The sequence below is a fragment of the Peromyscus leucopus genome, chromosome 16_21 (assembly GCF_004664715.2).
Source record: "Peromyscus leucopus breed LL Stock chromosome 16_21, UCI_PerLeu_2.1, whole genome shotgun sequence".
Classification (NCBI taxonomy): Eukaryota; Metazoa; Chordata; class Mammalia; order Rodentia; family Cricetidae; genus Peromyscus; species Peromyscus leucopus.
Window position 1 is genome coordinate 38991832 of NC_051084.1, and position 13840 is coordinate 39005671.

A 13840-nucleotide genomic window follows, 5' to 3' on the forward strand; every position below is an offset into this window, starting at 1 on the left:
TTCCTTATGGTGACCTATGTAGACCAAACTGGCATCTACTGAAGCTCTTTGGGGGGAAACAAAATACTTACTATAATATTTTCTTATTTTAAAAAGCAATAATTCAGTGTCCCACGATATGATATGGTTTGAATGACCATTTTCCCCACTGAGGGTTAATCTTACAGTACCCTTACCTCGTATTTGGATTTACTTGGTACCTACTGAAATACGAGCAGAAAAGTGGTCCTAATATAAACTGAACAATCCATCTCCACATAGGAAATAGAGTGTTCACTGGGATGAGTGTCTAAAGGCAGCAGCTGGCCGTTGGGTTTAATATCACTGGAAGTTATTTTTCCTGACCTAAGTCACAGAAAATCACTCCTGGGATTCTGAATTTCAACAAGAGAAGTTAGAGACCTTTGCTAACAATATGAGGTGAGTGAAATGGCTGGAAATCCAGGAGAATGTGCACCAAGGGAGATCAGTGTCTTTTAATATTGATTTCACAACTGTATCAAGACATAAATAGCAATCCCATGACTAGATTGGAATGTGTTCTGAAGTGATGATTCACAGGCCTGGAAGTTGGCTCAGCAGAAGCTAAGATAAAGGCCTTGTTAAAGTTGTAAGAGAAGGGTCAACGGTTCTGTAGCTGTAATTATTTTCTCTGGAGGACCAGCTCATCCTGTGCTTTACAAAACCTCCTACGCTGACCTTTGGAAAGTGTTGGATGATAAATGAATCCATTTAGCCTTGGCCTCTCCATGTAACTCCGCCTAGCCTTGAACTCATGACATCAAAGTGCAGGTGCTCCTGGGCTAGCCCCTGCACCTTTGCTTTCAAGTCAAATACAGGGCCATGTTTACCTCTAGGAAGAGGAAAAGGACATCAAAGCCCCAACTCTTGGGCAGAGCAGCAAGAGATCAATGCTGCCGATGGCGTTAAATGGAAAAGGAGTGAGTGTGAGGCTGGGGATCTCTGAGCACACCACGCATGCGCGGGACCTGAACACGCCTCTCCACACAGGAAGCCACAAAGTCCAGCTCCAACCAACCAAACAGCCTCTTCCCAGACCTTACCTGTGCCGTCCTCCCCGAGGCCTTCAGCAGCTTCCCGAAGCTTGATGTCCATTACCCTTGTGGAAATCATGTCCAGCTCACTAAAACCAGACAGAAACCCATGTTAGAGGAACACGCGGAGCAGAGTGACCAGCGAGTGCCGTGGTGGTGGGACTGCTTCGGCCTGTCACCTCACCTGCATATAACTCTGAAAAGTCAGAGACGAGGGCAGAGAGGAGGACAGTGCAGGCCATGTCCACAGCCACGTGGGTAGCAACCACAGAAGCGTCTTTCTAATTACTGATGTCAGCAGTTTCACAGACAACGTAACCCAGGTCAGAGACTTTCAAAGTTCCCCTCAAATGGTAAGAAATTGCTGTTTGTTTTTCCTTTAGCAAGTTTGAAAAATGTGAAGAATAAAAATATCACCCATGATCCCACCAACCAAGTATAATCACAATGAATGCTTTAGTCACTTTCCAACCTACCTTCTTCACACAGATATTTGTTATCCATGCACACGCATTAAGAAACCTGACTTCTAGCCGGGCGTGGTGGCGCACGCCTTTAATCCCAGCACTTGGGAGGCAGAGGCAGGCGGATCTTTGTGAGTTCGAGGCCAGCCTGGGCTACCAAGTGAGCTCCAGGAAAGGCGCAAAGCTACACAGAGAAACCCTGTCTCGAAAAAACCAAAAAAAAAAAAAAAAGAAACCTGACTTCTGACTTTTGTAGCATACTACTTTATTAAAATTCTTCCTAAGTATTATCTGAATGGCTACACAATATTTTATTATTATTTACACTGAGTCTTGTGGTTTTGAACTTGGGGAAAATTCCAAGCAAATACGGAAGTACAGTGAACTCCACATAAAATTATCCTCCGTCATTGTACCTCACACCCATGCTCGCTCCCTAGATCATTTCCAGGTAAATCATCCCAGTTACCTTTACCATTTCATCCAAATGGGTTTACCTTCTTCCTAAATAAAAGTACCTGATTTACTCATCCATAATCCTACTACAGAAATCGGTACTACTTGTATTTCTGCCTCCCAAACCCAGCCCAGGACAACAAGCTCTCCCTCTGTGTACAGCTCACTCTATCCGGAAAGCTATCGTTTCCTGGGAGTGACTATGAATCTTCATACTGAAAAAGGGAGGTTCAAATGTTTGATTAACCAATTCATAGTTTGGCTCTTACAGAGGGTAAAATGATGGGAGGAATAGAATGAACATATTTAATGGAAGGAAAGAAACATGCACACCATTCTGTGCTGGAGTTGGTACTGATGTTTAATATAAATGTTAGAGTGCCTGCCCTCCCTCCAGATTGGTTTCTTTTAACGGTTTTCATCATCATCATCATCATCACCACCATCATCATCATCACCATCACCTGAGACAGGCTCTCACTACGTAGCATTAGCTGGGCTGGAACTTGGAGATCTGCCTACCTCTTCCTCCCTGTCTTAGTTAGGGTTTCTAGTGCTGGGATAAACCAGCATGACCAAAAGCAGAAGAAAGGGTTGATTTCAATTTACAGTTCTCCAACAACCCATCACCGAGGGAAGTCAGGACAGAAACTCAAACAGGGCAGGAACCTGATGCAGAGGCCATGGAGGATGTTGCTTACTAGCTTGCTCAGCTTGCTTTCTTATAGAACCCAGGACCACCAGCCCAGGGAGGGCACCACCCACAACTGAACCCCCCCCCACACACCAATCATCAAACAAGAAAATACCCATAGGCTTGCCCACAGGCCAATCTGGTAGGCTTTTTTTTTTTTTTTTCTCAATTGAGGTTCCCTCTTCCAAAATGACTCTAGTCTGTGTAAGTTTACATAAAGCTAGCCACTATACTCCTGGTTGCTGAAATTAAAGGCATGTGCCCACACCTATCGTTTTTAAAATTGTGTGTGTGTGAAAGAGACAGAGAGAAAGAGGGGGGGGTGGGGAGGGAGGGGAGAAGGGGGGAGAGAGAAGGAAGTAGGGAGAGGAGGAGGGGGAGAGAGGGAGAGGGAGGGAGCGAGGGAGAGAGAGAGAGAGAGAGAGAGAGAGAGAGAGAGAGAGAGAGAGAGAGAGAGAGAGATTGTTCAGATGCCAGAAGAGAGTGTTGGATCCTCTGGAGTGGAGTTACAGGTGGTGTGAGCCATCTGCTGTGGGTGCTGGGAACAGAACGTGAGTCTTTGGCAAGAGCAGTATGTGCTCTTAGTTCATTTCGTCATTCTAGTTCTCTGGCTGATTTCTTAAAGGCTGAAGAAAAAAAAACCCTTTTTTTTAAACTTAGCTTCTCAATCTTCATGGAGTTTGGCTTCGTGGAAACATCTGATGTGAACATCAGATGTTCTATCAAAAACCTACCGGTGGGACATCATGCTCCTGCTCTCATTATACACAGAGTGAGGGGGAGGTCGAAACAGTGCTGGCTCACATCGTGGACCACCGAGCTATCACTCTCTGTGTTCACAAAGTCACAGATGACGCAGTTGAAGAGGTGAATGGCTGTGACACACCCTCCCCCACCCAAAGGCCTCCAAGATGTCAGCATTGTCAGCCATCTCTGATGTCGGCAAGGCCTGTTGATCAGTGATACTACTGGAAGCCGAGGATCTGCCAGGGGACTTGGGGTGAGGGGCTGCCGGAGGAAGGACTGAAAGGTGGAGGGGAGAGTGAACCTGGTGAGGGTGGGTGGAGTCACCAACTGTGAATTAACCCAGGTAATCACCTGCCTGGGCTGTGGCTGAGGTGGAAGTACTGGGGCTTTCCATCCCTCGAACTTGACATCAACCACAATGACTGACAATCACACAGCGAGAGCCAACATATCATCACGCATCTCATGCAGTCCTGGAGAGCTCTGCTTTGCCAGCCAGGAGGGGAAAACGCACATCCCCTTAGCTGGTTTAGTAGCTTGTCTGACGTATCGAGGCAGAGTTCATTCTGAATGCTCACCCTGACTGTGCTCTCAAGTGTGCTTCTGAGCCGCTGGGATACAGGGACAGACAAGACCTACATGGTCCCTGCCTCTTTCAGGTGTTGCCCTAGTGAAGGGGAGGGGGCACTGGGATGGCTCCATCTGTGCACCCTGAGATGTCCTGGATGGGGTCCAGGTAAGCCAGGGAGTTTAAAGAGTAGAGTTTCCCACTGAGATAGCTCTGCCCACCAAGCAACACCTGCCTGGGATCAGGCCAGCATTCCAGGGCCGAGGCTGACAGGGACTCTCAAGCCGATGGAAGGAGTTTAAGGTTAATGGGATATGTCTCCTAACTGAGAAGATAGAATTCTACAGAAACTGTGATGTCACCTCTGACAGATGAAAAGTGTCAATGACAGGAATTACTGAGGGTATATATGGCTGTGTGAGAGAGTGTGCATGGGTAGGTGTGTAGAGGGCACCCTGATTTTATCCTATGATCCTGGAACAGCCCAAAGGCTCAGACCTGCTTCTCCCAAATTGAATGATGTGTCTGTAACAAAGCTACATAGGACAGAGGGCTCTGGAGCAGGTAGAGGCAATGGGGAAGAAGAAGGGACCTAGCCTCACTTGTGTGGCTCCTTCTACCCCACTAAAGGTTAACACAGGCTACCAGGAGATGCCACATCAGCCAGCAGACTCAAGAAGACAACAGTGCCCACTGATGACGGGACTCCGTATGGCGATCTCAACACCTGCTCACGTTTCATGCTCCAGCTCTCTTCCTACTGGAATGTGGGCCACGCAGTTAAGAGGAAACGAGCAAAGACTTGGATATTGGGATGTCTTGGGGTTGCACTTTAATTTTAAAATCTACCAGCACTGGGCTCAGGTTCCCCATTTACAAAGGAGGGACAATAACACTTTTAACCTGGTGAGACCTGCACTAATTACTTTTTCCATCACTGCAACCAATACCTGACAAAGCCGCTTAAGGAAGGAAGCGTTTAGTTACTTTAGTTGAGAGTATCGTCCGTCCTGGTGGGGAAGCCATGGCAACAGGGGCATGAGGGAGTGGGTCACAGACGCTCTCACTGCCAGGAAGCAGACCGAGATGAATGCCAGTTCTTTCTGTCCAGCCTGGGGCCCCAGCCCATGAGATGGGGCCACTCACATTCAGCACGGCGCTTCCCTGTTCTGTGAAAACCTCTTTTGAAAACATACTCCTAGACCCACTTGGAGGTGGGTTTCCATGGTGATTCTAAACCCTGTCAGGATGACAATGAAGAGCAGCCACCACAGGACCAGAAGCCAGCCTAAAGCAAGAGCTTGCTGAGCACTGCTGTGGGTACCACAGCTCCTTCTTCAGCAGGTATTTTTGTCTGTGTTCAATCATGCCCCCAGCACGCATGACTGCTGTATCTCAGGGCAGGTGTCTCCACTTTATCTCATAAAAACCAAGCAAATGGCTCCCTTTGGAGTCACTGCTGTCCGTCCTAGAATCCTTCCTAATCCTCACTCAAGCTGCTGTAGGGTAACTTATGAGGCACCTCCATCATCCCAGAGGGGTGGCTGCCCCAAGAGTCCACCGTACACTCCGCAAATGGAGAGGCGTCTCTATCACATGGGCATTCTAAGGGGAAAAACCTCACAGCTCTAACAACGTTGGGCCCTTGCGAAGATCGAGTCTCCACCTCAGTAAAGCCAAGTGGAAAGCCACAATAGGGCAAGATCATCTTTGACTTCCTGCAGGAAAAAACATTTGCTTCGGGAACTCACAGTTCAAGTCAATCCCTACCTAACGGTCCACAACAGGCATCTGCGCTCCCCGCTGCCCACCCTTGTTTTTCTGTCAGCTGTTAAGTCCCAATCAAAGAAAACCTATTCTTTAGACTTAATTTGGACGTCAAGGGCCTCCTCAGGAGTTCTGATTAACTCACAAGGATGCCATTCTCCTCCAGCCCCCTCGGCAGTGTGCAGTACTTAGTGTGAATGTGGGTACCCACGGACTCCAGGAAGTCCTGTTTCCAAAAGAAACCTCAATGTGTGTGTGGGGGGCAGCCCTACTCTTTCTCTCCATTTTAACTGTGACCACAGGCTCCTTCTCAGCTAACAGCTAAGCTCTACCAGTAGCTGCAAATTCTACAAAAAAAAAAAAAAAAAAAAATCCTTTAAATTTGTCCACGTGAAACATAGGTTTTAATGTGGTATCTTAAATGTTCCCGTCCACTAAATTTACCTACACAGCAGAAAACATCTGTGCACTAGGTACAGACATGTAAGTGTGCAATTACAGATGAAAGCTGATGTGTGCCATGCAGATCAGCTCCGACCCTCATGGATTCTTTCACACACTCCTGGACCTTTTTACAACACACCCCCAAGGCTGGCAGCAGACATTTATTTGTCAGCCTTAGAGGAGGCTAGGTTAAAACAAAACAACAAAAGAACTTTAATTCTGTTGTATGATATTTTGTTTGTGTTCTGACAAATGAAGCTTGCCTGGAGATCAGGGGGCGGAGCCGCTAGCTGATCACAGAGGCCAGGCGGTGGTGGCTCACACCGTTAATCCCTCCCCCACACACACACACTTGGGAGGATCACACCTTTGACATTTTTCCAACATTCTTCCTCCTACCTTTTTTCATCCCATGGCAGGGTTCTGTATTTATAGGGGTCTCTGTACCCACCAACCTTCATGGCATTGTCTTAAAGCAACATTTTAAGCAGAAGACTCCACAGACAGAAGGTGATTGCCTACATGAATTTTAAACTGTGAAAAATAATAGCCTTCAACTCTAAAGGTGGGTTAAGCTGCTGCTAATGTGGCGAGCCTGGTGCAGATGACAGTGACCGACTGTGCATTGGTATTCTGAACATTTTGAAGGCAGTAAGGAGCAACCTCAAGTAGGCGGATGTTAGAAATGGCTATGGGAGGATTAGGATGCACAAGGCTGTGGCCCCGAGGACCCTTCAGTTTGTGTGGTGAAGTGACTAAAGGGACACATTTGACTCAAAGGCCAGAAGTCAGGGCCACCTGAGCAGGTGGGAAAATGCAGCTGATCTTGGAGAGGCTAGAACTTGGAGAGAAGCACTGATACCTAGGTACAGCCTTCCACAGTTCTAGGTGCCTGTGAATTGTAGACTAGATTGGAGATGTGTCAAGGAACCAGACAGACGACAACACCTGGGGAAGCTGAGGAAAATGGGTGGAGATTTTCTTCTGCCCATTACAGAAGAAACTGAGTCCAGCCAAGTTAGTAGTAGGCAAAATCAACACTCTTTAGAGAACATAGCTAATTCCAGAGTTCCTGCAATGCTTCACTCAGTGTCTACCACAGAATCCAAATGTGCTCATCACGTACAGAAATAGGAAAATGTGACCAACGGTCAGACTAAAAAAATGTTAATTCACAGAGAGTGAACCCAAGTGACCGATTGCTTACAGAATTGACAAAGGTTTACAAGATGTTTGAGGACTGAAAAGGAAAAATGTGGTGGCAAGGAGTAAACTGAAGACTTTCCAGACAGAAAGCGGGTATGAGAACATGAGGAACAAACGTAAACCTTACAGACGAAAGTGTCATTTCCCAAATGAAATATTCACCGAAAGGTCTCAACAGTAGATTGGAGACAGGCATCAGGAAAACCAACAGCAACGACCTTCTTAAAGCAGAGAGAAAAGGTGAACACGAAGCATGGACAGAGCATCAGCGTACCATGGTACAGCGCCAGCTGATCCAACAGAAGTGCAATTGAGTCCTAGGAGCAGGAGAGTGATTATCCTTCCACAACGAAGACATATGGGGCTGGAGAGATGGCTCAGGGGTCAAGAGCACTTGCTGCCCTCACAGAAGACCCTGGCTCGGTTCCCAGCACCCACATGGTAGTTCACCACTATCTGTAACTCCATAGTTACAGCTATACAGAGGATCTGATGCTCTCGTCTGACCTCTGCAGTTACCAAGCATGCACATAGTGTAACACATACATACATGCAGGCAAAACACTTGTATACATTAGAGTAAATCAACCTAAATTTTAAACTTAATTTATATAATGAATAATATATTTATCTACCTAATTATCCCTAGGTAAGTGTAAAGTATAATAATTTGTTTACAATAGACATTGCTATGGAAGATGCAAAAAGATGTTCTTTAGGATTCTGGGAAAGTATACATCAGACTGAAACTGACAGCGGAAAAGAAGGGCAGGAGGAAGAGAGAAGGGAGAAAGAAAAAGAGAAGAGAAGGAATCCAGAGAATGTATAAAGACAAGTATGGGTGAGGTCGGAAGTGTTAGAACCCCAGCTCACAGGTGGGCAGATCATAGACCCCAGAGTGTGGAGGATGCAACCTCGGGTATTAAAAGGAAAGATAAAGACAAAATCTTGACAACACTCAAAGGAGACTGATAGAGCTCATGCAGGCAGCCAGCGATATGAAAGGCCATCAACGGGCAAGACAAGGAGATGGAATGGCATCTTCAAAACCCTGAAAAAGAACCCGCCATGACCCAGGAACCTGGCTTCTAGTCTAGAAAAACAATCTGTCAGTAATGAAGCATATGCAAATAAATAAATGTGTAGATATTTAGGTAAAAAGAATTTGTTCATAAAAGACATGCTTTGGGATGTCAAATAAATCCTTTTGTATGGAGGAAAGCAGAACAAGAAACAGTGGGTAGAATAACTACATGGGAAAATCTAAATGTCCAATTTCTTTCTCTAAATTTATCAAAAGGAGTGCAAAAATCTAGACAAAGTGATCAACGTATGTAGATATGAGACTATGCCTTTTAGGTGTGTCAGTAAATGAGACTACACTGTCATAAGGTTCTTGCACTTTACATGAAGTGGTTCAGTATTAACTCTAGACAGACAACGATATATTAAGAATTAGCAGAGGGGCTGGAGAGATGGCTCAGTGGTTAAGAGCATTGATTGCCCTTCCAGAGGACCTGGGTTTGATTCCTGTCACCCACATGGCGGCTCACAACCCTCTGTAATTCCAGTGTCAGAGGGTCTGATGCCTCTTCTGGCCTCTACAGGGACTAGGCATGAATGTGGTACACAGGCAAAACACACATACATACAATTACATTTTAAATAAAAAAGGAATTAATATTGTAGCCAGTGTGGTGGCACACTTTTTTAATCCCAGCACTCTGGAGGCAGAGGCAGGTGGATCTCTCTGACTTCAAGGCCAGACTGGCCTATATAGTGAGTATATATAGTAGGACAGCCAGGGCTACATAGTAAGACCCTGTCTTTAAAAAAATGTAATATTGTGATCTCTGAGTAAATACTGCAGAATTTAATACAAGGAAGTTTAGCTAAAAAGCTGTACATTAATTAAAATGGAACACTGAAACATTTAGCTAACTTGAAAGAAAGAACATTGGAGGGCCAGAGAGACGGCTCAGTGGTGACTGGTATTTGATGCCTAGATTGACAGTCTGAGTTCCGTCCCCAGGTCCACACAGTGGGAGGAGAGAACTGACTCCACAAGTTGTCCTCTGACCTCCACATACAGGTTGTGGTGCACATATGTGCATGTATACACACTTACACACAAGGAGATGAATGAATACAAAGGAAAAAGTAATGAACAAGATGCGATATAAAGCGGCAAGTAGATATAAACAAAAAAGAAAAACATGCATAACACTTCTAAAAGAAAGCACAGGCATCTGCCTTCCTGATAATGCTATAAACCCAAATATCTTGATATGCATTAACAACTCATAAGAAATGTATACTTTTGCTGGGCGGTGGTAGTGCATACCTTTAATCCCAGCACTCGGGAGGCAGAGGCAGGTGGATCTCTGTGAGTTCGAGGCCAGCCTGGGCTACCAAGTGAGCTCCAGGAAAGGCGCAAAGCTACGCAGAGAAAGCCTGTCTCAAAAAAACAAAACAAAACAAAACAAAAACAAAAACAAAAACAAACAAACAAACAAAAGAAAGAAAGAAATGTATACTTTGCTCTTTATTGAAATGAAATATTTCTGCTCATTAAAAATGACATTAAAAATGAATAGTAGAGTCACAGGTGGGGAGACATGTGCAAAAAAAAAAAAAAAAGTAAAAAACAAACCCCCTTGCATCCAGCATATAAAGAACTCACAGAACCCAATAAACTAAAAAAACTTCCTTCCTCCAACGCTGGGCCATAGACCTGAATGGACATATTGAAAAGAAGAGAAGACAGCAGCCAATGATGAAATGCAGGTAAAGCCGGCAGGAAACATCATATAAACGAACTGCCCCACCATGAGAAGCTCAGCAATGACAGGGAGCAAGATCAAGGAACTATTCCAGCGTAGACACAACGCATGCCATAGGACCTGCCATTGAGACAAACGACAAAAGCCAAATATCCCTGATGCTTATAACTATGGTTGCTTAAAATAATGTTCTTAGGATATACACAGTGGCTTCTCCGAATCAGTATCAAATAGTTTAAAAACGAATGGTATGGACATCCAGATAAATATGGGAGAAACAATGATACACAGCAAATGAGGCAAAATGTCAATCTGTAAACCAGGCCAGAAACTAAACGGGAAAATTCTGGGCCTTTGGATTTTTAAAAGTTGGTCATGAGAGCCAACAGAAGGTGTTGGAAGTTATTAGCAAAGAGAAAAGGCAGGGATTTGGGGGTGGCAGTGTGAAGACTACAGTGAGCCCACACCACTGAGAAAGGGAAGCCGGGCTCACATGGAGGAGAAGGCAACAGAAACCACCTCCGAGAGGGCACGGGCGTGGCTGAGCAGACAAGCCTTTACCACAGCTACCACAAACACTCGGAGACAATGCGCACAGCCTCGGATATACGCGATTAATAATAAACGAAAGCATGATGACAATGACTCACGAAACAGCAAACAGAAAAAGAGGGACAGCTAGGGGTGGGGCCCAACCAGCCCTGGGCTTGATCTCCTATACCATAAAGTGTGTGTGTGTGTGTGTGTGTGTGTATGTGTGTGTGTGTGTGTACACTTTTCTCCATAGATGCATTATTTTGTTCCTTTTTCCCCCCTCTTAGCTCCTGTAAAAGACAAAGGATTCTTATTATATTGTGATTGTCAGATTTACAACAAATATAGATGCAATATACACAGCAATAATAGTGTACCAAAGAGGGAGGGCACTGAGCGCTGAAGAATGAAGCTGGCGGTCTGCCGAGATGGCTCCACGGGCAAATCAATCCATGTGTAAGTGGGAAGGTGGAGTTCGGAGCCCTGGGGTCTCCAAGGCCCGTGTAATTGCTGGCTGTGTGCAGATGCTGCCTGCAATCCCAGTGCTCGGGAGGCAGAGGCAGAGGATCCCTGGACCAAGCTGACTAGATAGATGAGATGTACAGGGGAGCTTTGGGTTCAACTGAGACCCTGTAGATGAGTGAGGTAAAGCATAATGGAGGAGTGGGGCAGTGGTGGTGCACGCCTTTAATCCCAGCGCTCGGGAGGCAGAGCCAGGTGGATCTCTGTGAGTTCGAGGCCAGCCTGTTGTACAGAGTGAGATCCAGGACAACTAAGGATACACAGAAACCTTGTCTTGAAAAACAGACAAACAAAAAGAATGATGGAGGAAGATTTCCAGTGTCAAACTCAGGACTCCATATGCATATTGCACATATATGCTCCCACACACGAGAACATGAATACGCACTCGCACACATCACACACACACACACACACACACACACACACCACAGGCATATGTTAAATAAAAGAATTAAGCTGGTATAAATCTAAAGCTGATTTTGGCATGTTAGGATACATGTTGTAAGGCCCAGATCAACCACTAAAAATAACTGAAGAAAATGTAGGTAAAAATCAATACAGAAGTCAGAGGCATGCTAGACAATGCTCACTTCAGAGATAAAGAAGAATGAAGTTATAGAGGGTATAAAGTACTCATTGAATAAACTGAAGAAAAGGAGAGGCAAAATAATGTATCTATCCATGTCAGTGATGCTGCTCAGTGCAAAAGGATTTAGTCACTGGCAAGGGAGAAATTACCAGACTCCATTGAAAAAGCATGTTTAGGGGCTGGGGAGATGGCTCAATGGTGAGAGGAGCACCAGCTGCTCTTCCAAAGGTCTCAGGCTCAGTTCCCAGCACCCACATGGAAGCTCACAACCATCTGTACCTCCAGGTCCAGGGCCTCTGACGCCCTCTTCTGGCCTCCTCGGGCACCAGAAACCTGAGTGGTGCACAAACGTTTCATACAGACAAGTAACATATACACATAAAATAAAAACTGAATTAAATAAAAAAAAAAGTTTAGCCTCACAAATACAAATAAGTTAAAGATAAAATGCCATCTCCTACAATCAACAGTGGCTGTGCTAATAATAGACAAAATAAATGTTAAAAACATTCTTAGAGATAAGAGGGAGAATTTATAGCGATGAATGGTTATATATCAGGAAAATGTAAGAAATATATATTGACCTAATACAGCCTTACATGACATGATGTCCAAACTGGTAGAAATGAATTCAAAGACAGAAAATTCAATAATCATAGTTAGGAACCTCAATACCGGGCTTTTTAAAAAATCACTTTTATTAGTATATATTAATTGTACAAACTAACAGGTTTCATGAAGACACTTAATACATGGACAGAGGACACTGTGATCAATTTCCCTGCCATCTGCTACATGTATGTACCAACTCCACCCTCCCACTGGTCCTCCTCCTATTCCTATGCCTTCTAAAAAGACCAACATACGAAAGAAAACATACGATACTTGACTTTTGCGTGAGTGCCTGGGTGTGTATTGCATGCGTGCGTGTGTGCGTGCGTGCGTGCGTGCGTGCGTGTGTGCGTGTGTGTGTGTGTGTGTGTGTGTGTGTGTATTGGGAGTGGGGGGTAGGGTCTCTTGTAGCCTAAGCTGGCATCTAACTTGCACATAATTGAAGTTGGCCTTGAACTCCTGATCTTCCTGCCTCCATTTCCCAAGTGCTGCGAATACAGACATGCATCACCACATACATCTTTCATGTATGTACATTTGTGCAAACAATGTGACTTTGTTCTTCTTAATGGTGAGTATGTGTGTGTGACATACGATACACATAAACACACATAAATACACCCCCACCCCCAATCCACCTGCTGATTGGCACCTAGGTAACATAAAAGTGCTACAGTAATGTGGATGTGCAGGTCAGTACCTGACTTTTAATAATTGATAGAACAAACAGGCAGTGTGTCAACAGGATATAAAAGACTTGACGAACAACATTAACTAGACTGATCAGGAGTCTACACATCGCCCCACCTGGCAACAGAAAACATAGCAACTGAACACACAGCCTCCTGCAGATCACAGGAAAGACTCTCCAGGACACACAACGAAGGTCCTAACAAGTCTACGTCCACTTAAAAGGGCCAGAGCAGAGTAAAGTATGTTTTCTAACAAAAAGTAGGGAAGGCAGATATAAAAATATAACTACATAGAAATTAAACAATATTTTGAACTGACCAAGATAATGGCTCTATAGTAATTTCAGAAAAACCGGTTTTAGAAGAAAATTTTTAGATAAATAGTATCATTTAATAGTGGTAAAATTATCAGTCTATCAAGAAAATATGTCTGTTATAAACATGAAGATTAAGCCATATAAAAAGAGAATCCACATATTCTTGAAGCAAACATTGATAAAATGGAGAGATGATTCAATTATAACAGTGACTTCCACAGCCAGGGTTCTCTTTCAATAATTGGTAGAACAAATATTGAAAAATTCACAACATATATTGATTATCATAATAATCAACATATTATGATTCAATTATCTTACTCCATTTAAAAATGTTTTAAAACCTAGAATAGTAAAAACAGTCTTGAAGAATAAGAATAAAAATAA

At 44.3% G+C, this 13840-nt stretch overlaps 1 protein-coding gene across 6 annotated transcripts in view; it reads right to left on the reverse strand.

The window, feature by feature from the left end:
* The window catches only part of Cracdl (CRACD like), a 123988-nt gene that overhangs the window by 41494 nt on the left and 68654 nt on the right, over positions 1 to 13840 (reverse strand). For all 6 annotated transcript variants that reach the window (XM_028865697.2, XM_028865691.2, XM_028865694.2 and 3 more), the window contains exon 2: positions 1065 to 1144. In XM_028865697.2, coding sequence (XP_028721530.1) covers positions 1065 to 1134 — 70 coding nt within the window. In that variant the 5' untranslated portion in view covers positions 1135 to 1144. The remainder of the gene's footprint in view (positions 1 to 1064; positions 1145 to 13840) is intronic.